Consider the following 25,897-nt stretch of genomic DNA (forward strand, 5'->3'; position numbering starts at 1 on the left):
GGTCTGGGGCAGGATCTGGGGGTCTCCCCCACACTCCCTGCTTCTCCTGCATCGACTTGAGCTCCCATCCTTCATCTGCTAGTCAAGAAGCTGCTGAGGGAGGGGACGGAGTGAGCGGGCGGCAGCCCCCGGCACAGCCCCGGCTCAGGGCTGCCGTGGGGTGTGGGCTGTTTGCATGGTGCTCGGTGCCAGGGCCACTCACCGCTCTGCTCCTCTGGGCGGGCTCTCGTGTCCGTCGTCCCTTGCTTTGGCTTCTTCCAGTCCTTCTGCAGGACCCCGGGAGCTGGGTGAGACGGGAGCAGCTCCCAGCCCCACGCCGCAGCCCCCCACCCCTCCCCACGCTGCGGCACAGTGCGGTGCAGCAGTCGCGTACCTGGAGCCGCTTGGTCCGTAGCACAGAAGAGACCGCGCTGAGCCCCATCATAAGCATCACGAGCGGAGCCAGGTGAGCTGTGGGGGGGACGTTGGAGTCCCTCCTGGCACCAGCTGCGGTGCAGCCGCGCAACCCTGGTGTGCCCCCATGGGAAATGTTAAAGAAATAAAATGTTGGTCTCTATCCCTGGTGCTGTGGTTCCTCCTCCCATCCCGCGGCTGGGGCTGTGCCCACCTCAGTGCCCGGGTTGGGACAGGCTGGCACTGCTGGCACCCACCAACCTGGGGGGGTGGGGGTGTCAGGGGAGGTGGGTGGGCTGGAGAAAGGGAGGAAGCACCTCTTGAAACCAGCTTGGCCCCCCCCAGCCACAAAACCCTCCCCAGAGGCACCAGAGGAGACCCCCAGATCCTTGAAGGGCTGCCCCAGACTCCCTCTGGCCTGCAGGAGTCTCCCCCAGGACCCCTTACGGACACCCCAGTGGCGTCCCAATTCTGGGTTCTTTACTTGCTGGGCAAGCCAGTAACACACTGTGTGGGAGCAGCCAGCCAAGCCGGTTTCAGAGCACCAGAGGTGAGAGGCAGGGAGCTGCCATCCCACTCAGCTCCATCCCCGCCGTGCCTTGGCTGTGCAGAGAGAACTTGGGGGGAGCTGCAAAACAGCTCAGCCCGGGCTTATCTCCAGATGGCACAGAACAACCAAAACCAAATGGCCCTTAACAAACAAAATGCCCCGAGTCCCATCCCACCACTCTTCCCGTGACGCTGAGCGCCGGACATCACAAACTGGCAACAGAGACTTCGCTATGGCACCACCAGAGGGAAATATCCCAGACAGTGTAATCCACTCGGGCATAATCCTGCACCCTCACCGAGTCAGGAAATATAAACCGCAGGGTCTGGGGAGACAAAGGGGGAATCCTCCAAGGATACAGCTGGCCCCTCGGAGATCCGTCCCCCCCATCCAGGACGCTGGAGGGGAGCATTTACAGCCGAGAACAGCCTTTCCTTTAACCTCTAGAAAAGCCGGCATTTGCTAAAAAACAAATGTTCCCCTCCCACCCCGGCCCCCTCTGAAATGAAATAAATAAATAAATAATTAAAATCCTTAAAAAAACTTAAAAATCGCTGTTAGTTTCATTAGCGTTACATTAATTCTAAAAACTGATGAGCCGCTGCGCTGTGCGCCGCAGCCCAACCTCCCCCCCTCAATGCTGGGCGAGCTCCTCTGGCCATGCCTGGGATGAAAACCAGTGGCTTTTAGGAAATAAAAAATTAAAAAAAAAAAAAAGAATAATAAAATCTCTCTCTCTCTCTCTGCCTGTGTTAGTCCAACGAAAGGGATAGCGTTGGGAGGCGAGGGAGGAGGAAGGGGGAGGCTGTGGGATGGAGAGAGCCCTCCCCGTACCCCTCGGCTGTGCATCCTCGCAGTGCCGCGGGGAATGGGGGTGGGGGGGTCTGTGTGGGGGTCTTTGGTTTGCACAAGGTGGCCGTGGTGGGGGCTCAGCCCCATCCTTACAGTGCTGGGGAGCACGGGGCTACCAGGCACAGGGTCCCTCCCCCAGTGAGGTGCTTTGGTGCGTTGAGGTGTTAGATGGGGTGGCACCAGCCCCTGCCCGCCCCGGGAGGGGGGACACCACCTCTCTGGTGGCACTGGATGGGTGGGAGGGAGGGAGGGAGGGAGCAGAGCTGTGGGAGCCATGGAGAAAGGCGTGGGGGTGTCCCTCATTGTGGCAGCCCCCAGCAGCCCTACCCTGCCACCCGGCCACCCCAAGGGACACCCAAGCCCCATCTTGGTCCTCTCCCCGTTGGGTGATGCCCTTCCACCCACCCCGGAGGTGCGCTCCTCTCCTGCAGGGGGGGATGCCCAGCGCTCGCCTGGCTAGAGAAGCACCGGGGGGGGGGTGGTTACAGGGCATCTGAGCTTCCCAGTTACACGGGCGTAATTAGTGCACCATTAATAACCATTAGTAACCACTTTGGCTCTGCTAACCAACTGCGGCGAGGCCCCCACCCCGCTTTAGCACAGGCTTCCTGATGCCAACGCCTCCCCGAGCCACTGGGCAAAGCTGCGCCTGGCAAAAAACCACCACACCCCAAAAAACCCCCACACCACATCCCCCACTCCCCACCCACCCCTTCTCCCCTCATCACAGCCATGGGGCAAACTCCCACCACCACCACCCCCCAATCTCAGCTCGGCCGTGACCCCCCCGAGACACTGGAAAGAGAGCAACAGAGAGCGAGCTCAGGCTCCTGTGAGCTGCAGAGATTTCTCTTTGGTTTTTGATGTTGTCGTCGGGTGGGATTTGGTTCGTTGTCTTTCACAGAACACACTGCAGTAGAGGACAAAAATATGGTGTCGCAGTCCCCCGGTCCGGCGCTGGCACCGCCACCTCCCCCCACGGCCCCCCATCCTCCCCCGGCTCCTGTCCCTCCTCCTGCCCGGCGGCTGTTCCCACTTTCCTTCCTTGGTTTGTTTGGGGTTTTTTTAATGTGTGTGTGGGGTTTTCTCTTTTTCTTCCTTTTGTTTTTTGCTTCCCCCTCCTTTTTCCTCTTTTTCCCCTTTTTGCTTTTTCCCCCTTTTTTCTGTTTCCCCTTCCCCCCCCCGTTTTTTTTCTCTCCCCCCCCCCCTTTTCCCCTGTTTTTCTTTTTCATTTTTCCCCCTTTTTTTCTTTTTCCCCTTTTTTCTTTTCCCACTTCCCCCCTCCCCCTTTTTTTTTTCCTCTTTTTAAACAAGCTCTCTCCCGAAGGAGCGGCCCCTGGCTCTCTGCTGGCAGAAGGAGCCTACGGAAGAGCTCTGGCACTGACACGGGCAGGAACACCCACTCACACATCGCAACACAGCAGTTAGTTTGGAAACACCCCCACCCCCTGTCACAAGTGAGACCTGCACAGACAAAAGGCTCCTGAGTGAGGGCACTGGGGCAGCCCCACCTTAGAAGCAGCAGAGGAGCAGAGCCGTCCGGAGCCATCAAGAGCACAGGAAGGGCTATTCAGGGCCTCATTGTCTGCGCCGAGTGACCGTCTGCTGAGAACCGCTCTGGCGGCTCAGAGCTCAGCCCCAGCAGCAGTCTGGAGCCAACGGGGAAAAGTACACTGGGAGGAAGACTGGCAGCCTTCCTCCACAACGCCCCGGAGAGAATGACCACAGTGCTGCCTATCCCCATCGCTTTTCCAACTCGGTTCTTTTTTTATTAAAAAATTAAAAAAAAAAAATATATGCTCCAACTCTCAGGTTTCCAAGGCACACAGAATCTCTAAAAGGGAGACACAAGCGTGAGGTGCTGAGGTACCCAAACCTGCCCACGTTAGTCCAACTAAAGGGAGAGCGTCGGGAGGCGAGGGAGGAGGAAGGGGGAGGCTGTGGGATGGAGAGAGCCCTCCCCGTACCCCTCGGCTGTGCATCCTCGCAGCGCCGCGGGGAATGGGGGGCTGTGTGTTTGGGGGGGTCTTTGGTTTGCTCCCCTGACCTGCTGGGGGTGGAGGAGGAGGATTTGGGAGGGGTGGGTGTCCGGCGGCGGGGTTACATTCATTGGGCGGTGCTGGGCGGCACAGCGGGAGCCTCCCTTGCTGTGCTGCGAGGCCGGGGCTCCCGGAGCGTGTTTCTGCTCCTGCTGCTTCACCTGCTGGAGCATTTCCCTCATCTTGCACCGTGCAGTCTTGGGGAGGAGAGGGGAAAAGCAAGAGGTGGGGGTCAGGGCACTGTTTCTCCCCCCACCAACCACTCCCGAGCCCCCACTGAGCATCTCGCTGCTCCCAACTTGTCACTCTGGACAAGCCGTAATTAATTTCAGGTTGTTTGGTTTTGTTTTTTTTTTTTTTTAACTTGTGCTTCACTCCTCGAGAGAGCCTGAATTTTTTGGCAGGTCGCCATCCCGCCAAAGGTGACAGGAGACAAGGTTATGGAAGATGCACCCAGGTGGGATGCGCATGGATTTGCCCGCACCGGGGAGTCCATTCACACCCTGGGTGCTGCTCTGCATGGCATCCAAAACACCCAATTTTAGCTCAATCAAGCCAATCTTCAATTTCAGCGCTCACACAGCTGGGGGGAGCTACTGAAACACCTTCAGTGCCTCTTGGGGGCACAGGGACCACCCAAAAGAAGAGCAGCAGGTTGCTCGGGTGGTGCTGGGCTCAGCCACCCCGCGCCTTTCCTCGGTGGATGAAAGTGGCCGGGGAATATCAGGTGAAGCCACGGCCAAACCGTACCTGACTGGCAAAGAAATGCCCAATGATTTTAACGATGACCTCCTCGTTCTCGTCTGGGGTTTGGTCTCGTGGCACATGGACTTCCGCACTGGTTAAGTTTTGCAGTTCGTTCACCTGGAGTGAACCACAAGAGTGTTTTTCTTGTGGAAGAGCCAAAATCCTCCACTGTCGGTGTCACCACGGCACCAGGCACCCTGTGTGTCTCCCCCTTCCTTGGGAGCAACGAGAACCACCACCAGGACGTGGGGGCTGAGGGTCAAGACATCGCTGAAACCACTGTGCACCCAGAATTTGTCCCCCTGGGGTGGGCAGGGGTGATGGGTGATGCCCAACTCTGCGTCCCCGGGGCAAAGAGAGGGGGGGGCACCCATGCACACACCCCCACACACCCACTGTCTTGCCACCTTTGCCTACCACGCAGCTGGAGGCGAAGGAAGGCACCTTGATGTGGGCTTCAAGCTTCACCACTTCTTCCGCGTTAAAGAAGTTTTCCTCTTTCAGCTTCCCAAATATTCACCCCTGGGCCTGGGGAGGAGACGGACAGGAAGGAAAACCATCAGGCAGCGCCCGCTGTGCCTCTCCATCCCCAAAGCTGACAATGACCCCATGTCCAGCAGCATCAAAACCACTGTACCCAGCAAAGAGCTCCCCCGGCACTGAGGGAGGCCAAGCCAGGCTGCCAGCACAGTGCCTCTTCCCCTCCTCCGGCCACCCCCCGGCGCCCAGCTGCCAGCCGGGGCCCGGCTCGAGGCTTTCGGAGAAGGGCCAGCGCCTCCCCCAGACGGAGGCGGGACGGCGCCGACCCCGTCCCACCGCAGGGCAGGGGCAGAAGCGGGCCGGGCGGCCCTTAACGGCCCCCTCAGGCAGAGCACAGACGCGGCGCGCCTGCGCGCACCCACCGCCCCGCCCCTCTCTCCCCCCTCAGCCGCCCCTCCAGTAATGGCTGCGGGGGGCCCTCGGCGCCCTCCTCGCCGTCCCCGGCCCCGCCGCCGCGCAAGAGGCCGCCCCCCAGGGCAGCGAGCCGCCCCGCCGCCTCAGGGCCGCCCCCGGGCATCGCCCCGGCGCCCACTCCCCCCTCCGCCTGGGGCCTGCGGGACCCCCGGGGCTCCTTGGCGGGAGCCCGCCCGGCGCCTCGGCCGGGAGCGGCGTTAGTCGCTCTGTGGGCTCGGGTGCAGGGCGGGGTCTTGCTCTGGGGCTCCCCTGGCTCTGGCCTCGGCCCCTCTGCCCGCCCAGAGCCCCCCCTCCGGGGCGGTGGGGCTCGTGGTGGGCCCCGGCAGCCCCGTGCCCCCCCCGCCCTCTCCCAGCCCGGCAGCCCCGTCCTTCCGGCCCTGTGCGGCGGCTGTGGCTCCTGCCGCTGTGGGCTCGCCCCGGGCCGCAGTCAGAGTCGTTCCCCTGTGATGCCGAGATGACTGTGGCTTCCAGATGTTCCCCCCAAATCCGTGGGCAAAGCCACCCCCTCGTTGGCTTTCCGTCTGCACAGCGGGGGCTTGAAAAGGGAAAAAGAGGGGGTGGAGACTTGGAGTGGTGAAGGAGCGGGGAGCAGCTTAGTACAACTTCCCAGGAGAGAATTCCTCTTTTCTCGCCCTCAAACTGATCCTAAACCTCCAAGTGGCTGGTAAAGTAAAAAAGGACAAAACAAGGCTCTCCCAGGTGCCGGGTGCTCTGGTAAAGCTGGAGAAAGCGGCATTTCTTTTCACAGACAGTTGCCGTAAGTGCCGTCAGGTATTGAAACTGCGCTTCTCTCAGGACGTAGCCTTGAGCCTGGAGAGCAGCTCAGAAGGAGTTAGCTCCTGCGAACAATTGAGCAGGAGGATACAAAGATTTTGCCTTCTCTACTTTTGCCTTCTGAAGTATGAAATACGCTGAGTAAGAATGCATCTTTATGGGAGGGTATTTGCCTCTAATGCCTACCCCCCAATATTTTCTGCCTGACTTTAATAGCATAGGAATAGCCAATACTTTTGACATTGTATGAAAGGTGCCGTTAGGGACTTTTTTGTGCTCCTGATACAGAGAGAAGATAGTCCAGAAGCAATGATATCAGCAGGGTTCGGGGGCATAACAGTTTCAAAGAAATTCTTTTGTGTAAGAAAGACCAAAGAATTCTTCAAAGAATCCTTGCCGTCTTTCATGACATTTGGGGGGGCAAATAGAGGCAAAAACCCACCTAGGACCAACCTTTGTGCTCCATTCCCAAAGGAAAAAGTGATTGAAGTGGGTGTATGCCCGAGTTGCTTTCCCACCTTTTATTTCCCATCCTCCTTAGACTTTTCTTTGCAACTCAGTGTAGTGATTTACGAAATGAGATGGCGTAGTAATCTCTGGTGTGCTGCTTTCCCTGAGGAAAGAGGAAAACATTACATATAAACTCAATTTTTTGGCGATAGGAACAAATGTAAAATGTTAGGAAGCATTAACCGAATGAGAAAAAGAGGCCTAATGTGCTGCAGCGGGATAATTAGCTCTCTGAGAACGGTCGTTGGCTGGGAGAGGTTGGGGGGTGTTGAGGAGGGCTGCAGTTAGGTGTATGTGCCTGAGATGATCCCAGGGGCGCTTGGAGGGGGAGACCTTTGGGATAGGAAAAGTAACTTGGGAAGTTTGGGCCCTGTGAAGGGAAGTCAGCCTGCTGGGAGCTTCCCTAGGGTTGCAAAACACTGTTGTGTGTTTTCTTTCCTCAGCGTTTGGATACCTGTGGACGATGGTGACGAGAGTCTGCCGAAAAAGAAAACATCAGGTATTGCACATTACAGAAGTATTGAATATGCCTGATTTTTCTGAGGTTTCGTGTCCCTTGGAAAAGTCTGGCTTTTGTGCGCTGGCATTGTTCCTGAAACTGTGGCTTTTCAAGCTGTTCTTTCCTTGTGGCTATCTATCCCTATAGCCAATGGCTTGAGGGTGTACGGTAGGGCTTAGCCCTATGTGTGACGTTATCTGCGGTGACTGTGGCAGGGCACAATACTTTTCCTGCCAGCAGGAGATAGCCCAGGTCTCTGGCGGTGAGCCCGCGCGTGTCAGCAGAAAGAGTATTTTAAATCAAAGCTGTGTGCTCCCTCCTGGCTGTATTCGCAATGTACCTCTGTTGGTTTTCTATCATGTTCTTATATGGCCTGTCTTTGTTTTTTAGATTATTCCATCTCTGAACAGAAAGAGAAACTTTCTGGTGTGGTGCAGTTGCCGACCAAGGCAACCAAACGCCCGGCGGCTTCCGTCAGCAAAGATGTTCCAGTCACAGAGTCTGCGGAAGAGGTTAGCGAGGGGTTTGAAATATTAGGATCTGTGCAAGGTGCAAGAGCAAGCGGCTCTCCCTAATGCATCTTGAGGTTGAGCCTGCTCTGAGCCTGTACAGCTGTAGGTGGTTCTTTTCCATTTCTAGCAGGCAGCTATGATGTGGGCTGGGTTTGCCTTGCTCAAGTCTGCGTCCTCTGCTCCGGCACTGGCAGCTGCAGAAGGAGCAAAATGTTTGTTGTCTTCCAGATACTTGACAATCGTTCAAGTTTATAGTTTTAGTGTGTTTGTAAACTGTTATTGTCTTTCTTGAGCTTGTGGTTAAGGAATCAAAATACACTACCTGACAAGAAAAACTGCGTACTTCCTGTGGATAAACCTCTTTCTGCTCATTATCCACCAGTCCAGGAGAGGATTCCTGTAGGACTTTGGCTCTGTAAAAATGAGCCACCAACTGCTTGACTCCCTAGTTTGGTTCAAAGGTGTAGTGCTCTTTTTCTTATTGCCCCATGGGGTAAGAGGGCTAAGAGACTGTCGGGCTCTAATTCTTCATTGCTGAGAGCGTCATTAACTCTTATTTGTACCAAATATATTTTTCAAGGGCTGAACTATTACACTTTGGAATGTTTAGGAGCTGACTGAGTGATTACTGAGTGACAAGCTTGTATTCTTTTAATTGCTGCACGTATGAGAGCCTGTATTCAAAAATTAAAGCGTACCTGTCAAAGATCCTGCAAAGATTGGCATTCTTCTGCAATCTGAACCAACAAGTCATGGTCCCCAAGTCATAGCAGAGCTGACTAAGTCTCAGGAAGTGTGTTTGCTTGGATTCTCATTCAGGTTATACTCACATTGGTACTTCTTTTGATTTCTTTTAAGATTTGGTCCACTTCTTTAGAGCCTTCCACTAAAAGACCAAGATTTTCATCGCTTGTTGTATCAATGCTGCAAATTGGTAAGGCTGACATCAAGTTATACGACTTGTTTCATTTTCACCCTACCTTGTGTACCGTCCAGGCCTACCCCTAGGGTTCTGTACAGATTATTGCAGGCACGGGACGAGGCAGCATCTGGGAAGACTTGAGCGTGACCTCTGTTTCTTACCTGCATCCTTGCATTGCTTCTGGAGTGGGGCCGGGCATTTATCTTGTCATCTCAGTACCAGAGCTGCCTTGGATGCAGTCCTTCCATTCTGATAGGTCCACTGTTAGCTTGCCAGAAGTAAATTGTTTTCAATGCTCCTTTTAGGTAGTAGATCCTGAGAAGCCTTTTGTATTTCAGGTTTTGGCTGGCAATATGTTGTTCGCACAACTTGCTGTAGTTGCCGGTGTGAAAACCTGAAAATGTCCTCAAGTGACATAACAGAAATAATATGATGATGTGAGAGAGAAAATGACAGTTTATCTTTGGTGAAGCTCGTTACTATAAACTCATAAAACTCTTCAGTTTCCTTTGAGAGTTCCTGATGCCTTATGCTCTTCCCTCGTAGGTCAGATGCCGTGTGGAACCCATGCTCACTTGACTAAGGAACCACTATCCCATCCTCACAAGATAATTCCACGTCTGAGGTAAAAATCCTTCTGTTTTCTTTGACTTCTTCCCCGAAAGGTTTACTGCCTATGGTAAGGGAGGTCTCCAGCTGCTTCCCCCCTGAAGAACCAATTTTCAACTTTTTCTTTAAACCCAGCTACTTAATTGACAGAGGATATTAGCTAGAGATTAAAGGTCTGCGGTAAGAGGAAGTGTTGAACTTGAGAGGAGGCTGAGGACACAATCAACAGCGTATCTTCATCTGAAAGTCATGAACATCTCGTGTCTGTCTCCGTCGTCATCGGTGTACGTGCTTGACAAAGTAGTTGGTGGTGGAGGTGCATATTGGAATGTTCTCTGGATACGATTTCTTTTGCTGTTGATGTTTTCAGCACAAGCCGGAACGGCAAACAGAGCATCAAAGCTGCTCCAGACAGCTGCTTACCACTGAGGCCACCCATTAAGGAGCGCGCTGAGCCAGAATCCGCTACTTCAGATGAAAATCCATATCATGAAAATGATACAGAAAAATTTTCTCATGTAATTTTGTGTGCACTGAGTTTAAGTGCACTGCATTTGAGAGCGGGTCAAGACTCTGCTTTGGGCGTCTAATCTGCCAGTCATTGCTTATTGTGGTTTGGCTCATATTTTGGAGCAGATCTGGAGCATGAGAAAGAGATTCCTTTCAGAGGAAGCTAAACCTGAGAAGGTTCCTGGGGAACGTGTCTAATGCACTCCAACTGCTACTGAGCATATAGTCCCTGAGGTCAGAGCAGGGCAGGTCTGAAGTAAAATGTCCCAGCAGTATGGATGTTGTGGACATTGCCATTCTCACTGTCAGCATAATCTTTAACAAATAGATTGAGCAGAATTGGTCAAGGCTGGTTGAAATGAACGCTGTCTTGTCCCACAGAGTAAAGTGGCCTCCTCAGATTGATGCAGATATTTGTCGGATGTGCAAAGAATATTTTTTTCTTTTTAAATAAAAACCCAAAAAGCCACCGTGAATTGGTACGCACCGATAACAAATGCCCCACATATAAAAATTGTGATTCTCCTCTGCTGTTTGTTTCCTGCCCCAAAGTGTTCAAGCCTCCTCTAAGGAACCAGTGACGACTGTGAGTCACGTAGAAGAACCAAAATATGGAGGAGAGGTCTATCCACATCCAACACTAAGGACCGGTGAGTATCCCCATGATTCCAATCCGTTCCACTTTGTAGGTAGACTTCAAATCAGAATAGGGCATTTCTTATACACTGGCAGATGATGTTCCAAGTGCTTGCCAGAATTTGAACTTCCTGACCATACAGTCAGCATTCAAAGTTTTTCTTTTTTTTTTTAATTATCACTCAGAAATGGAGAGCTGTGTACATCTGATGGTGATTGAAAGTTGACTTCTTGTTTTCTTACTACTGCTTTTCTGTGCAGGTGTCGAATGTATAGATGTTTGCTGCCCGCAGTGGTCACAGAGAGGTGATACGATCAGGTAGAGTCTCTTTTAATGATGGTTCTTGTTTCTTTTGGCTCTGCATGCGTGTGTCTCAGCCTCTGGTAGAGTCTTGGAGATGACCAATGGTATGTGATCGTCTCAGTGCTGTGAAAGAGGAGTAGCTAGCTTGCGGCTCCGGAATTGCTCGCAAGCCAGTTGCATCTCCAACACAGCTGCCATGCGAGAGCCGTGCTGTGTGACAAAGAGGGTTGTGCTGGTGTGGTGTTTGCTGTGGGAAGAAAGCCAGTAAGGGTGCGAGTGGTGGCCGTCCCAAGTTGTCCTTGGATGTGCAGAATCCGTTTTGGTTTGTGAGTCGTTCTGCCGAGCCATCAAGGAGCTGACATGTCATTTCTTTCACTTGGAAACCCGCATCCTAAGCAGAAGGATTAGAGAGCTTGTAAAGCCTGGTGGGACTTGAGGCAGTTTTTGGGACTTAGAGGATGCGTGGGGTTTGACTAGGAGGGGGAAAAATGCAGCGTGCGTTTGGGTTTGAGAGGCCAGCGGCCTCATTGGTGTTGGCTGTCTGAGCTGGCAGGAGTATGAGTTCTGAGGGCTTTGTGGTGTTGAGGGAAACGGGTTTTGGGGGCAGTAGGTGCAGCTAGAGGGAGAGATTTTGTACGGCGGTAAGGTGCGCACATCTTTCTGCAGTGACCTGCCCTTACATGAGAGAGGAGAAAGCGTAGATGGGAGCAGAGAGAGACTCAGTTGCGGCAGTCCTGTTTTTTAGCTAATTCTGTCCCTGTTCTTCTCCCCGCTTTAAAAAATAGTGCTATATTTAGCTGTGCGGCACTGTTGTGTGCTTAAATTAAAATAGTGGTTCCCCTAAGCTGGAGGGGAGAGAAGGAAAGAAAATACTGATAGAGAATGATGCCTTCAAGTAAAAAGAACATTTTCTTACCTTTTTTGAGGGGGATTTAGTTACTAACTGAAACGATTTGACAAAGCTTGTGATATCTCCTCTTACCATGCTGGACTGAAAGCCGTTAAAGCACAATGAGCGTAGAATACCATGAGAGTCTGGTGTAGGTCTCCCTCCTGAAGGGAGGTCTTTTGGTGACAATGCGAATTCTTGTTTTTGAAGCAGGGTCATATATCTGGACAACTTTAATGTCTGTGTATTTGTTTGCTCTTCAGAGTCTGCATGGTTTGAATGACAGTCCTCTCCAAATGGGGATAGTCACTCTCTTGACTGGCCTGTAGAAGGCAAGTAAACATCCTGTGGCTGTCCCATTTGGAATTCAGTGTGCTGGCCTTAGTTTCCCGAAGCTCACTCTGTTTGGATGCAAGTCTAGTTGCAGATGTTCCTGTTACACCTTGCAGTAGAACACCCAGCGTGCAGTGTTTATCAGCAGTAGATCACAAAGCACTCGATAGAGGAAGTGCTGGTTGCTTCTCTGTTTTCTAAATAATGCAACTGATAAAGAGAAGGAAAAGGAGTCTTGTACAAGTAGATGGAAAAAAAAATAAAAATTCCAAAGCTCCCAGCTCTTCATTCTATCCCAGTCCTGCTGCTAAGAAAGAATGGTGCTGGAAGTTGAGGCGATATTGTCACATGTTGATGTGCGCAACCGGGGCTGTAGTCAGAATAAGCCTTGAAAAAGTCTTTCTTGTCCAGAGGGTGAATTCTTGAGAATTCCATGGGAGAGGACGGATACACAGCTCACTTCTCTCTCTCCCTCTCCTGGCAGGTACTGCACACCAGAGGAAAACTGTCAGGAAGAGGAAGGAGCAGCGAAACAAACCATCGCAGGGGTAAGCTTGTGTTTTTCACAAGGAAAATACAGCTATTTGTGATCAGAAACTTCAGCACTCTCCACTTCACATGACTCACTCAACAATATCTGTATTTGCCCAGGTTGTTTTTCCCCGGGAAAGCGGGAGCGTTATTTGATGAGTAGCGCTATGGCAAAGTGTTTTCCGCTGCCGTTAATTTTGTTTCTGGACTATTAGGAGCACACTACACTATAGCATTTTGATTCTTCCCCTTTAATGTGTTGGGTATAGCCTCAAAATCTTTAGCGCACAGCCTTAGTTGACCTGCAAAGCTGGACTGGGGTGTCTTTAGTCTTATCTTGTTTGCTGGGATGGGAAGTACATCTCCGACTTTCACCTCTGGTCAGCGTTGAGGTCAAAAATACAATTTTAATCATGGAAATCAGAAATCGTAATCTCAATCTCAACTTGATACCTACACGTGGAGGCTTTGCTGGGGTTCTTAACGCTAGCCCAAGCCAAACGAGCTCTCTGCCTCTCTTGCCATGTGTGCACAGTTGGAATGCAGTCGTCAATAAAAAGTCACTTTGTGGTTTGCTGTTTGGATGTGTGTACAAAAACCCTTCCAGTTTTCTGTCCTGTCCCCTAGCAAACAAATCTGTGCTTGATTGCTAGCTTAACGTCCGTTTGTCTAACAGAGGCAGCGTGGAGCTGAAATCTCAGAAGATGCGTTATTCCAAGGACATCCTATACCTTTTCGGTCCAAAAAGTCAGCCAGCCTCAGTGTGGAAGGAAAGAAAGTGCCAAGCTTGGGAAAAACAGCGGAACGCTTTCCTCCGCTCACAGAGGTACCACAGCCGACAGTCTGTTAGACAAAAGAGAAGGTTGTGACAGAGCTGCAGGGAACTCCTCTTATTCTCGGTGGTTCTTGAGGCTTTTTGAAATCTGAAGAACTTGCATTGAACCTGTTAGCGAGTGTCTGTGGCTGTGACTTCACAGTGCGAGGGTCAGCACTAAAGCTGGTTTGAAGGATTTCGTGTGCTCCAGCACTCCTTCAGTTGTGCTGCCCTGAGGGTTTGTGGGCCTTCTGTTACCAGGACAAAAAATGAGTCCAGGTTGAACACCAGTCTCCAGAGCAGTGCTAACCCGACTCATCCAGTTCTATTGGATGTGCCTCTTGTCCTACTGTGGTGATAGAACCTGAAAGATCAGCTTGTGCTGGTCCGTGGTGCCATTCCCCAGGGAGTAGGAGTTCAGTTTCCCCTGCTTGTATGAATTTTGGCTGCTTTTATTCTTTGGAGTTGCAGTCTAATTCAGCTCCCCCCGCCTTTTCCTGCCTGTTGAGGATGGACTTGGAAAGGGCGAGCAAATGCAGAGTTTACAAAGTCTGCGGAGTTGATGCTGGGTACAAGGGAAACCGGGTGGTTTTCTTATTTTGCTCGCCCAGATTCAAGCAAGAAGGAGATGCTATTGCAGATCAGAGTATTTTATACCACCATCCGTAGTGGTTTCTTTGCATTCCCCGCTGGGGTTGGCTTAAACCTGGGTATTGCGAGGGCCGCGGCAGCATGTGGGAAAGGGGTTTGCCAGAGTTGTGTTCCATTTTCAGCTGCTTTAGCGTGTTTGCTGAGTTTACGGGTTTTATCCCAACGTCCTTGGTGAAAAGAAATGGCAGCAAGCCTGGGCTCTAAAGTTCAAAGTTGGGATGCTGAAGCCAACCAAGCAAGGCAAAAGCGCTATCGCTGACTGAGCCAAGAAACCGTTGAAGGCAGTTGCTCTGTCAGCTGAGCTGAATTTACAGGCCGTGTTTCAGTGGAAAGCTGCCCCCAGGTCAGCGTGCTCCATGCTCTGTTTCACAAGTCCTTCCCCATTGAATTGTCCCTTTCAGGCCATGGAGAGAGAGGTCAGTGCCGCATTTGGCAGAGGTGAGCCAGATGAGATCATGAGCAGTGCCTTCAAACTAAAGGTCACTCGGGAGGACATCCGCACGCTCAGGAACCTTTGCTGGCTAAACGATGAGGTAAAACCAGCTGCAGCACAGGGCTAGTCTCACTCAGCCTTTATTGAAAAATACCCCTCCGCCCTGTACAGAAGTCGCGTCAACGTTCTTTGACGACCTCCGCTGCAGAGCCTAGAAATCTCTGTACACTTCTTATTTGAGGTGTTGAAGGGTCGAGCGTTTCGGGAAGTTCCGTTACTTCTTGTATGACGCAGCTTCCAGGAGTTCGTCCGGGTTATTGGCGTGGGGGGCAGGTGTTTTGATCAAACTGCCGATGTAGCCCCGTGTGAAATTCTGGGAACAAAAGCTGACAGCTGAGGCTGGAGTTCTCTCCGCTGCGTGCTTAAGGGTGGCCAGAAAAGACGTGGTGCTGTATTTTTGGTTGGGGAAGGCAGCGTCTTATTTTTACACCTCACGTTTCCTCTTTATGGTACAGGTCGTTAATTTCTACATGGGTCTGCTGACGGAAAGAGGCAAGAAGGAAGGATATCCAGTGGTCCACGCTTTCAGTACTTTCTTTTATGCCAAACTAAGATCTGGGGGCTACGATGCAGTACGAAGATGGACCAGAAGTGTCGATGTCTTCAAGCAGGACATCCTCTTCGTGCCTGTGAACTTGCGAGCGCACTGGACACTAGCCGTGAGTCCCACGGGCTTTTTCTTTAGAATTGGACAGGGAGCAAAAACTGGCAAGAGAAGTCATTTAGGTGTTGGGGTGTGTGCGGCAGAAGGTTGTGCTTTGTCTAATGGTCACCTTTTAATAACAGGTCATAGATCTCAGGAGGAAGACCATCATGTACTTGGACTCTCTGGGCCAGAAAGGGGACGAGATTTGTCAGACTTTGCTGTAAGTAACCGCTCCGTCACTGCTTTTATGGTGTGAATGAGGAGAAGGTTTATAGATTTAGTCCCTGTAAGGCGACTGCAAGTTTTCACATGGCTTGTAGATAACCAAGCAGGAAGCTTGGCGTTGCTTGCTGCGAGTTGTCTGGCATCGACTGCTTATCTGGTGTCACAGCGTCCCCTCCGCCCAGGGTCTGGGGTGCCTGGATTCTGCCACCTTCCCGTGATAGGCACAGCCAAATCCACCATAGCCCCGTGGCACACGTCTACCGGCTTTGTTAGTTGGATCCCAGGATGTGGGATGAAGGCACCCGGTGGAATTACGGCATTACAGTTCCTTGCTTGGTTTGTCTCTTTGTGCTCTGATAACATGTGATTTGGGGCTTTTTGACCTCTCCGAAGCAATGGAGTCGTTGGCCTCGTTCTTGACCATTAGCTCACAGCCTCTCCCCGTGTTTGTAAGTTTCAGATTGGGATTTTTCCTCAAAATCAGCCTTAAATCAGCTGCGGTGAGGATCCTCTGACATTTTACCGTCCTGCCGTCCGTCTTCCTGTGATCCTTCAGCCGCTTTATTTTGTTGTTGGCCTAAATTACAGAGATGAAAAGGGATTTTTTTTTTTCCTTTTGTTTTAACCAGCCAATACCTGCAAAAAGAAAGCCGGGAAAAAAGACAGCTGGAGCTGGATGTTTCAGAGTGGACTCTTCACAGCATGGAGCCACGTGTACGTGAGCACCGCTTGGGTTTGAAATGGGAACTGTAAGTGCTTCTTTGGGGCCCAGATCCTGGCCCGTGGCAAAGAAAGGGTTGAGCTGATGTTTCTCGAGGAGTTGATAGTAAAAAGCAGTCCCTAAAGACCGGATTTAAGAAAGGTCACTTAAGAAAGAGGCGGTGCGAACCTTGAGACACCTCGCAGGGGGGAGGGCTGCTGCGCCTTCTGGGCCTGCCAAAAATTTGGATCGTAGTGTCCGAGTCCAGGAGGCAGAGGGGAGGGATGGTGAGCAGTGAACTGGGTCTGTTCCTCGTGGGCGGGAGTGGGTATCGGGGATTAGGCAAGTAGGGCCAGGAGTGTGCGGTGAGCGCAGTGTCGGTGTGGGTAATGTGCGCTGCTTCCAAGTTGCTTTTCTTTTGAGACAGAGGGAAATCCTCCGTCTTCTTTGCATTCCTTAGGAGATCCCTCAGCAGCTGAATGGAAGCGACTGCGGCGTCTTTATGTGTAAATACGCAGATTACATCGCCAGAGAGAAACCGTTCAACTTTAGCCAGGTGAGTGAAGGTCATAAACCCCTCCAAGCCCCTCTCGCCCAGGGACAGGAGCCAGGGAGGTTAGGCAGCAGCTCTTCATTGTGTCCGGGGCAGGGGCTGAGGTTTCGTACCCCGTTTCGGTGCGTAGTTGCTGGGATCAGAACTTCCAAGTGGCCTGGGCAGGGCAGAGCTGTGGTTCTCCATCCCCGCCTTTGGGAGCTGCTGCCGGTGAGATTCCTCTTGGGCAAGATACTGCTGCCAGCGGGTTTGGCATATCTGGGCTCGGTATCTTTTGGAGAAATGGCTTCTACCCTTTGACCAGTCAAGACACCGCTTCTTTTTCTTGATTTCGTTTTAGACGGGTCTTTTATTAGCGTGCTTGTAAGCTGTCGCGCGGTCAAGTCAATCTGGTTTTGTCGGGTTGTCGTGTCACCCTCTTAGGAACCGCGTGGGGTGTTGTACCCAAACGGTTGACAGTTCCTAAAGGGAACTTCCTATTAAGGACTCCGCTGGGCGTTTATGCGTGTTTGCCACCTCTTTCTACCGTGACGTCATTATTTAATTTCTCTTTTCTTTCTCTTCTCTTTTCAGACTCACATGCCATACTTCCGGAAGAAGATGGTGTGGGAGATAATCCACCAACAGCTGCTGTGACACGTGGACTCTTAGAGCTCTTCTTTTGATTACGTTTCTTCGACCTTAGTTACTTTTCTTAGGCCTTTAGTTAGTTTTCTTAGACCTTTAGTTACATTTCTTAGACGAATTTTCCTCTTTAGGTTATGAAGTAGAAGTTAAGATGGTTTATTCCCCCCACCTCCCTTATTTTGGAGACAGTAACTCTGGGGTTTTGGTACACAAGTTTTCCTCTTTAGCTTATGAAGTAGAAGTTAAGATGGTTTGTTCCCCCCACCTCCCTTATTTTGGAGACAGTAACTCTGGGGTTTTGGTACACAAGTTTTCCTCTTCAAGTTATGAAGTAGTGGTTAAGACAGTTTATTTCCCCCCCCCAGCCCCCCCCCCCCCCCCCCTTATTTTGGAGACAGTAACTCTCTTTGAAATTAGCTAACGCACCTTAAGCAAGAGCCAGAAAGGTGGGTGTGACCTCGTTAAGGGCAGAGTGAAGAAGGAACATCGTCAACTTCCATGGCTGAGCTGCACGCTTGCGCCTCACAGCGCACGCGACCACGTTACAGACAAATGGGAAACATCCGTGGTGGTGGTTACAGTCGTGTTTGCCCAACTTACCTTCCCAAGGACAACGTGCTGAACTACCCTCGCCTCAAAGAGAGTTTTCCTCTGTTTCTGGAATATCTACCATCTACTTGATTCCTAAAACTGGATTTGTCACGACCACAGAAAGAAAGCGTTTACCATCTCTTGATTTCTCACCAAAGCCCCTGTCCTTTGGGCTGGTTTGGGGTTGGCTTGTTTTGCTGCCTCCAGGGAGTTATCTAATGTGAAAAGAGAAGTATTTATTTCTTTATATAATATAAATATTTATTTTAATAAAAAGAGCCTTAATGGAAGGAAACTCTCCCTGTGTCCTGGTTTGAGGTAAAAGAGAACCAATTTTGTTCAGTAACTTGGCTTCTTAGCTGGGCCTCTTCTACCAACTGAAATTAACTGCCTATTGTGCCGTCAGCGTTCACTCTCTCAGAGCGATAAGAGCAATGTTTACAGCTGATGCCCAGGCATGGGATGCAGAGAGGCTCTTGCTTATACTTATTGCTATAACCCCCATGGCCAACCAGCTTTGTTATTTGCCCCGTTGGAGGGTCGGAAGCGGAAAAGCATAGTGGGGTCCCACCTGCGGGGAGGAGCGACAGGACAGGTGACCCAAAACTGACCAACAGGGTATTCCATCCCATCTGCCTCATGCTCAGTAGAAAAGGGACCAAAGGAATCAAAGGGTTCTTCTACCTGGGGAATGTTTACTTCGCCCTTTGATAATTATGCTGATGTGACCCCATCAGAGCTGGGGCATGGCAACCTTCTGGGCTCTGAGGATAAGGACTGGTACCTTGTTAAGATCGTGATTTTGTTGTTGATGCTCCTGAATGTGGTGCAGGGGTGGTTTCTTGTGAAACATCTGTGCAGGGGGAGCTGGAGGGGACCGTGCGCTGCCGCCACTCAGACCCGCGCAGCCGCTCGGCGATCTGCAGCGGCGCGAACCGCGGCCCCGCCCGGCCCGGCCGCAGCTGCCCCCCCCGGAGCAACGGCACCACCGGCAGCCGCCTCCCCCACGGCACCGGCGCCACCGGCAGCTGCCCCCCCCGGAGCAACGGCGCCACCGGCAGCCGCCTCCTCCACGGCACCGGCGCCACCGGCAGCCGCCCCCCCCACCGCCACGGCACAGGCGCCTCCGCCGCCGCCTGCACCGGCACCGGCACCCGCACCACCGGCAGCCGCCCCCCCCACCGCAACAACACCGGCCCCTCCGCCGCCCGTCCCGGCACAAGCCGCGCCCCCCCCTGCAGCGGCACAAGCCACGCCGCCGCCTCTCCCGGCACAACCTACTGCAGCCACTACAACCAGTACCAAAACTACTCCAACTCCATCAAAATCGGTACAAGCCGCCCCGGGAACCAGGAGCAGGAAGAGGAGGTCAACTCCTTCCCCTGCCCCTTACCACAAAGACCACCTCAAGTCACATAGCTTGGGGGAGAGTTCTGAACAAGATCCAGGGGAGGGTCCTTCAAGACCACAGAAGGGAAAGAGACCTTTGAAAACAGACAAAGGCCAGAGTCCTTCTAGAGCAGATGCTGGAGAGGCCCCTTCTGGGGCAGCCTCACCACAGGAGGACTCAGATGTAGAGGGAGTTGTTCAATCCTTCTCCGTGAAAGATCTGAGAAGTATCAGGAAGGACTTTAGTCGTCATGAAGGCGAAACACTTGTCTCCTGGTTGCTCCGATGCTGGGATAGCGGGGCAGATACCCTAGACTGAGATGGCAGAGAAGCTAGGCAATTGGGAAACCTGGCCAAGGATGGGGGGATTGATAGAGAAATTGGGAGAAAGACAAGCACTCTCAGTGTCTGGAGGCGACTGGTGTCAGCCATAAAGCGCAGGTATCCCTTCAAGGACGATATCGAATGCCGTCCAAGTAAATGGACCAACATGGGAAAAGGTATGAAGTACCTGAGAGAACTGCCTGTGCGAGAGGTGATTTATAGTGATGGGCAAGCGACAGTAGACCTTGATGAAATGCCATGCAAACAATCTATGCTAAAAAAGTTTGTACAAAGTGCACCATCAACATATTCCCACACATTGTCAACAATGGTCTGGGGAGGATCCGATACTGACACACCAACTGTAAATGAAGGGGTTAAGAAGGTACGACAGTATGAAGACAGTCTCTCTGGTCCCTTCTCTGTGGCAGCCATAGAAAAGCTGACTGTGACCACCGAGAAAATGACTGAGAAACTGACTGAGAAAATAGAGCAAATGACCCAGAGATTAGTTGAGCAAACCGATAAACTGTTTGATAAACTAACCAAGGTGGAGGAAAAACTCCATGCTTTCCCTGTACAGACTCATGTTGCAGCTGCTAAGAGGAAACGCCCTCCTACTCAAGAGAAAAACCACCCTCCGACTCAAGACAAATCAAACCCGATGCGAGATATCCTGTGGGTTTGCCTCTGTGAATATGCAGAAGACATGAAGAAGTGGGATGGAGAACCTACCTCAGCCCTACAGGCACGGGTGCTTGAGTTGCAAAATGAAGCCGATAGAAGAAAGGATTCTTACAGGAAGAAGGTTGCTCCAACCTACGGTAGGCGATCCTACGGACCAGGTAGGAACCAATCTGATAATCGTAGGTACTACGGTCAACAGTAGAGGTGCCCTGCCTCCAGCCAGGAGGAGGAGAGGGACAACCGACTGTATTGGACTGTGTGGATTCGATGGCCTGGCACATGAGAGCCACAAAAGTATAAAGCCCTGGTGGACACTGGTGCACAGTGGTGTTGGGTTGTTTTTTGCTGTCTCCAGGGAGTTATCTAATGTGAAAAGAGAAGTATTTATTTCTTTATAGAATTTAAATATTTATTTTCATAAAAAGAGCCTTAATGGAACGAACCTCTACCTGGTAATGAGAGAGGGTGATTTATTCTTTTTTTTTTATTTAACTGAAAAAAAGTTGGATGTAGCGATGTGGATTTTCGCTCCCTCACAATCCCCCAGGAAGAGGATTGGAGCCAGGAGGAGCATCGGAGCACAGAAGCCGCGAAGCGATGGTCACACAGTGCTGCAGGGGCAATCGAGGTGTCGTTCAGTGGTGAGATGAGCAAGCAGCATCCCGAAAATCCGCCCCTGGAGAGGGGTCAGCGGTGTACGGACGCTCTCTGTGTTCTGTAAGCCCCCTTTGGGGAGCCCCTGCTGCCCCCTTGGCAGTGCCCGGGTGGCTGTGACTGCTGAAAGCTGGTTTGGTGCGTTGAGGTGTTAGGTGGGGTGGCAGCAGCCCCTGCCCGCCCCGGGAGGGGGGACACCACCTCTCCGGTGGCACTGGATGGGTGGGAGGGAGGGAGGGAGCAGAGCTCTGGAAGCCATGGAGAAAGGCGTGGGGGTGTCCCTCATCGTGGCAGCCCCCAGCAGCCCTACCCCGCCACACGGCCACCCCAAGGACACCCAAGCCCCATCTTGGTCCTCTCCCTCTTGGGTGATGCCCTTCCACCCGCCCTGGAGGTGCGCTCCTCTCCTGCAGGGGGGGACGCCCAGCGCTCGCCTGGCTAGAGAAGCACCGGGGGGGTGCTTAGGGGGCATCTGAGCTTCCCAGTTACACGGGCATAATTAGGGCGCCCTTAAGAACCATTAATAACCACTTTGGCTCTGCTAACCAACTGCGGCGAGGCCCCCACCCCGCTTTAGCACAGGCTTTGTGATGCCAACACCTCCCTGAGCCACTGGGTAAAGCGACGCCTGGCAAAAAAACACCATCACCCAAAGAAAACTCCACACCACATCCCCCACTCCCCGCCCACCCCTTCTCCCCCCATCACAGCCATGGGACAAACTCCCACCACCACCACACCCCAATCTCAGCTCGGCCGTGACACCCCCGAGACACTGGAAAGAAAGCAACCGAGAGCAAGCTCAGGCTCCTGTGAGCTGCAGAGATTTCTCTTTGGTTTTTGATGTTGTCCTTGGATGGGGTTTGCTTGGTTGTTTTTCACACAACACTTTGCAGTAGAGGACAAAAACGTGGTGTCGCAGCCCCCGGGGTCGGCGCTGGCACTGCCACCTCCCCCCCCCAGCTCCTGTCCCTCCTCTTGCCCCGCAGCTGTTCCCACTTTCCTTGCTTGGTTTGGTTGGTTTTTTTTCCTTTCTACCTTTCTTTTTTAATATGTTTTTGCTTCCCCCTTTTTTCTCTTTTACCCCTTTTTTCTTTTGACCTTTTTTGCTTTTTCCCCCTTTTTCCCCCCCTTTTTTTCTTTTTCTCTTTTTCATTTTCCCACTTTATTTTTCCTCCTTTCCCTTTTCTCTTTTTAAACATTTCTCAAGCTTTCTCCTGAAGGAACGGCCCCTGGCTCTCCGCTAGCAGAAGGAGCCTACGGAAGAGCTCTGGCACTGACATGGGCAGGAACACCCACAAGTGAGAACTGGATAGACAAAAGGCTCCTCAATGATGACACTGGGGCAGCCCGACCTTAGAAGCAGCAGAGGAGCAGAGCCACCCAGAGCCACCCAGAGAACAGGAAGGGCTATTCAGGGCCTTATTGTCTGCGCGAAGTAACCATCTGCTGAGAACCGGTCTGGCGGCTCAGAGCTCAGCCCCAGCAGCACTCTTGAGCCAAAGGGGAAAAGTACACCGGCAGGAAGACTGGGAGCCTTCCTCCACAACAACCCACAGATCATGACCAGAGTGGTGCCTATTCCCAGCCTACACTAATGAATACGTACGCCTTTGCATCAGAAAGGAACGCTTGCTTTACCAGCCCCTGGGCGAGTTGGGAGCCATCCCCCTTGCACCCAGCGCTGCAATAAACATGCTGCTTTGTAACTCGCCCCGAGTTGGGGAGTTTCTTTCCGCACGTCAGCACCCCTGGGATTGCTTTCCTTCTCCCGCCTCGCACTCGCTCCACATGGTTTTTTCCAACTCAGTCTTTTTTATTAAAAAAATTAATGAAAAAATGCTCCAACTCTCAGTTTTACAAGGCACACAAAATCTCTAAAAGGGAAACACAAGCGTGAGGTGCTGAGGTACCAAAACCTGCCCCTGTTAGTCCAACTAAAGGGACAGCGTCGGGAGGCGACGGAGGAGGAAGGGGGAGGCTGTGGGATGGAGAGAGCCCTCCCCGTACCCCTCAGCTGCGCATCCTCGCAGCGCCGCGGGAATGGGGGGCTGTGTGTCTGGGCGGGTCTTTGGTTTGCTCCCCTGACCTGCTGGGGGTGGTGGAGGAGGTTGGAGGGGGTTGTCCGGCAGTGGGGTTACATTCATCAGGCGGTGCTGGGCGGCATGACAGGAGCATCACTTGCTGTGCTGCGAGGCCGGGGCTCCCGGAGCGTGTTTCTGCTCCTGCTGCTTCACCTGCTGGACCATTTCCCTCATCTTGCACTGTGCAGTCTTGGGGAGGAGAAGGGAAAAGCAAGAGTTGGGGGTCAGGGCACTGTTTCTCCCACCACCACCCACCCCTGAGCCCCCACCGAGCATCTCGCCGCTCCCAACTTTTCACCCCGGACAAGCCCTAATTAATTTCAGGTTTCTGGGTTTTTTTTAACTTGTGCTTCCTCCATCGCTCCTTGAGAGAGGCTCAATTTTTTGGGGGGGGGGCCGCCATCCCGCTCGAGTGGACAGGAGACAAGGTTATGGAAGATGAACCCAGGTGGGATGCGGGTGGCTTTGCCCGCACCGAGGAGTCCATTCACAATGTCCTCACGTCCAGCAGCATCAAAATCATGGTACCCAGCAAAGAGCTCCCCTGGCGCTGAGGGAGGCCAAGCCAGGCTGGCAGCACAGTGCTGACCACAGGGACGCTCTCAACTTGGCCCTTACTGTCCCCCACACCCACAGCCCCCACCCAGCGCACCTTGAACTGAGCCTCGGGCGGCCCTGTGATGATGACCATGCGCTCGCTGCCCTTGGGACCTTCTGCCGGTGCAATCTGGGGAAGTATGGGGGAGAAGGAGCGTGAGTGCAGCCACCGCTTCAGCAAGACCTTCCCTCGGTGGCATGTCCCCCCACAACGCAGGGCAATCCCCCCATGCAGGAGCATCCCCTCCCACCCGAGCCGGGCTCATAACCAGGGTGCTGCAGGCCTGGCCTTCTACTAAACACAGGCGGGAGAGGTGGGCCCATGCCAACGGGTACAGGAGAGCTGGGGAGAGACTTTTTACAAGGGCATGGGGTGACAGGACGAGGCGGAGTGCCTTCAAAGTGGAAGAGGGGACATTTAGAGGAGATAACAGGAAGAAATTTTTCACTGTGACGGTGGTGAATCACTGGCCCAGCTTGCCCAGAGAAGCTGTGGCTGCCCTAGCCCTGGAGGTGTTCAAGGCCAGGTTGGATGGGGCTTGGAGCAACCTGGGCTGGGGGGAGGTGTCCCTGAACAGGGCAGGGGGGTGGGACTCCATGATCTTCAAGGTCCCTTCCAACCTCAACCGTTCTGTGATAAGTTGGGGAGCAAAACTGCTCCCCGCACACTCCCATTCCCTGACCTCGGCAGTGCAGAGGGGAAACTGAGGCACGAAGCGCAGGACCAGCCCCGCAGCGCCTTCCTCACCTTGATGGAGGCACCCGCAAACCGCACCAGCTGCTTGATGTGCTGCCCCTTCTTCCCGATGATGGCCCCCACCGCCTGCGTCCCGATGAACACGTTCACAACCTCTTGCTCCGGAAGCTGCGGGGGCATGGAAGAGTGAGAGGGTCAGGGCACCAGCTGGACAGGGGGCAAAGGAGGTGGCTGTCCCCATCCCACCATCCCATGGTAGTGGTTGCCCACTCTCCCAAGGTGCCCCAGCAAAGATCTCCTGGAGAGGGGGGACAGGCACCTAAAGGGTGCTGATGTGGGAAGGCGCTGGCTGGGGGAGCTCCGCCGAGAGCTGGCTGAGAGCTCCGCCGAGAGCTGGCTGAGAGCTCCGCCGAGGAGCTCTATGGTGGGAGAGAAAATGAGGGTCAGTGATGGCCCCAGCATGCCAGACCCTTCCCGGCCACCCCCAGACCCACGCACAGCAGCAAGATACCACCATAAGCCCGGCAGGGACACGGGGACAACCCTTCAGGCCCTCAAACCCCCCCTCACAGAGCGTGGGTGCATCTGAGCTGCATCCAGCGCCATGGGGCTGGGAGGCAGACGGGGGCTCCCAGTTACCCCCACTCCCCCCACGCTGCCACCTTGCCGCCCGTGTCCCGCATCTGCAGGGGAAAACCACGACACAACTCTCTCCTGCTCTGCATTCCAGCAAGTGCAACCGGATGCTACCTGCAAACCACCACTGCTCAGCTGGAGGACGAGCAGACCCGGCTCCCCTGCCCAGCCTGGACGCCGCTCTCGCTCCCAGCCCTGGAAAAAAAGCCTCTCCAGGACGGGGCTGCAGCAACAGCCGCACATTTCCACCCCACAGGAAACAGCTCGTTAACGAGGGGCGAGCACCGCATTTCAAAGCCCCCTTAGGAGCAAGGCAGCGCCCCAAGAGACAGCCCAACCCCCCAGCACACAGCTCAGCACTCACCACACGCTCGCCGGCCCCCGCAGCAGCGGCTCGAGCGGGGCTGCCTGCGGCCGGCGGTCGGGCGCCGCTCCGTCACAGCCGCTCACCATGGTGGAACGCCGAACGCAGTCCGCGTCCTTCCAGTCGCACCGCAGCCATGGCGCAGCCGGGTGCAGCGAGCGCAGCTCCCCGCCAGAGGGGCGCAAAGCGCCGTGCGAGCGCGGAGGAAAGGGCTCGGTAAGCCCGGGATTGGCATTCCCTCACCCACCGCGGGCAGAGGAGGCAGGAGGGGGCGCGCGAGAGCCCGCGCCGCCGGCCGCTGTCGCTCGCCTCAGGCCTGCGGGACGCCGAAAGGCTTCTCCGCTCTCCGAGGGGCCCCTCCGCTCTCTGGGAGGCTTCTGGGGGGCCCCTCCGTCTCTGGAGGGCTTCTGGGGGGCCCCTCCGGCCTCCGTGGGGGCCTCTCCCCGAAGGCCTCTTCCCCTCCTCCGGGCACTCCCCGGCCTCCCGGCGCCCAGCTGCCAGCCGGGGCCCGGCTCGGGGCTTCCGGAGAAGGGCAAGCGCCTCCCCCAGACAGAGCAGGGCCGGGCGGGACGGCGCCGGCCCGGCCCCACCGCAGGGCAGG

The 25,897-nt window shown here is 53.6% G+C and overlaps 1 protein-coding gene across 1 annotated transcript in view; it reads left to right on the forward strand.

Annotated features, from left to right (window-relative positions):
* Window positions 1–4,537: 4,537 nt before the first annotated feature.
* The window catches only part of LOC309684886 (sentrin-specific protease 2-like), a gene marked incomplete at both ends in the record, with an annotated part of 31,230 nt that continues 9,870 nt past the window's right edge, over window positions 4,538–25,897 (forward strand). The window contains one exon of the mRNA XM_082500730.1: window positions 4,538–4,561. Coding sequence (XP_082356856.1) covers window positions 4,538–4,561 — 24 coding nt within the window. The remainder of the gene's footprint in view (window positions 4,562–25,897) is intronic.

The sequence above is a fragment of the Vanellus vanellus genome (genome assembly GCF_965231255.1).
Source record: "Vanellus vanellus genome assembly, contig: HAP1_SCAFFOLD_38, whole genome shotgun sequence".
Lineage (NCBI taxonomy): Eukaryota > Metazoa > Chordata > Aves > Charadriiformes > Charadriidae > Vanellus > Vanellus vanellus.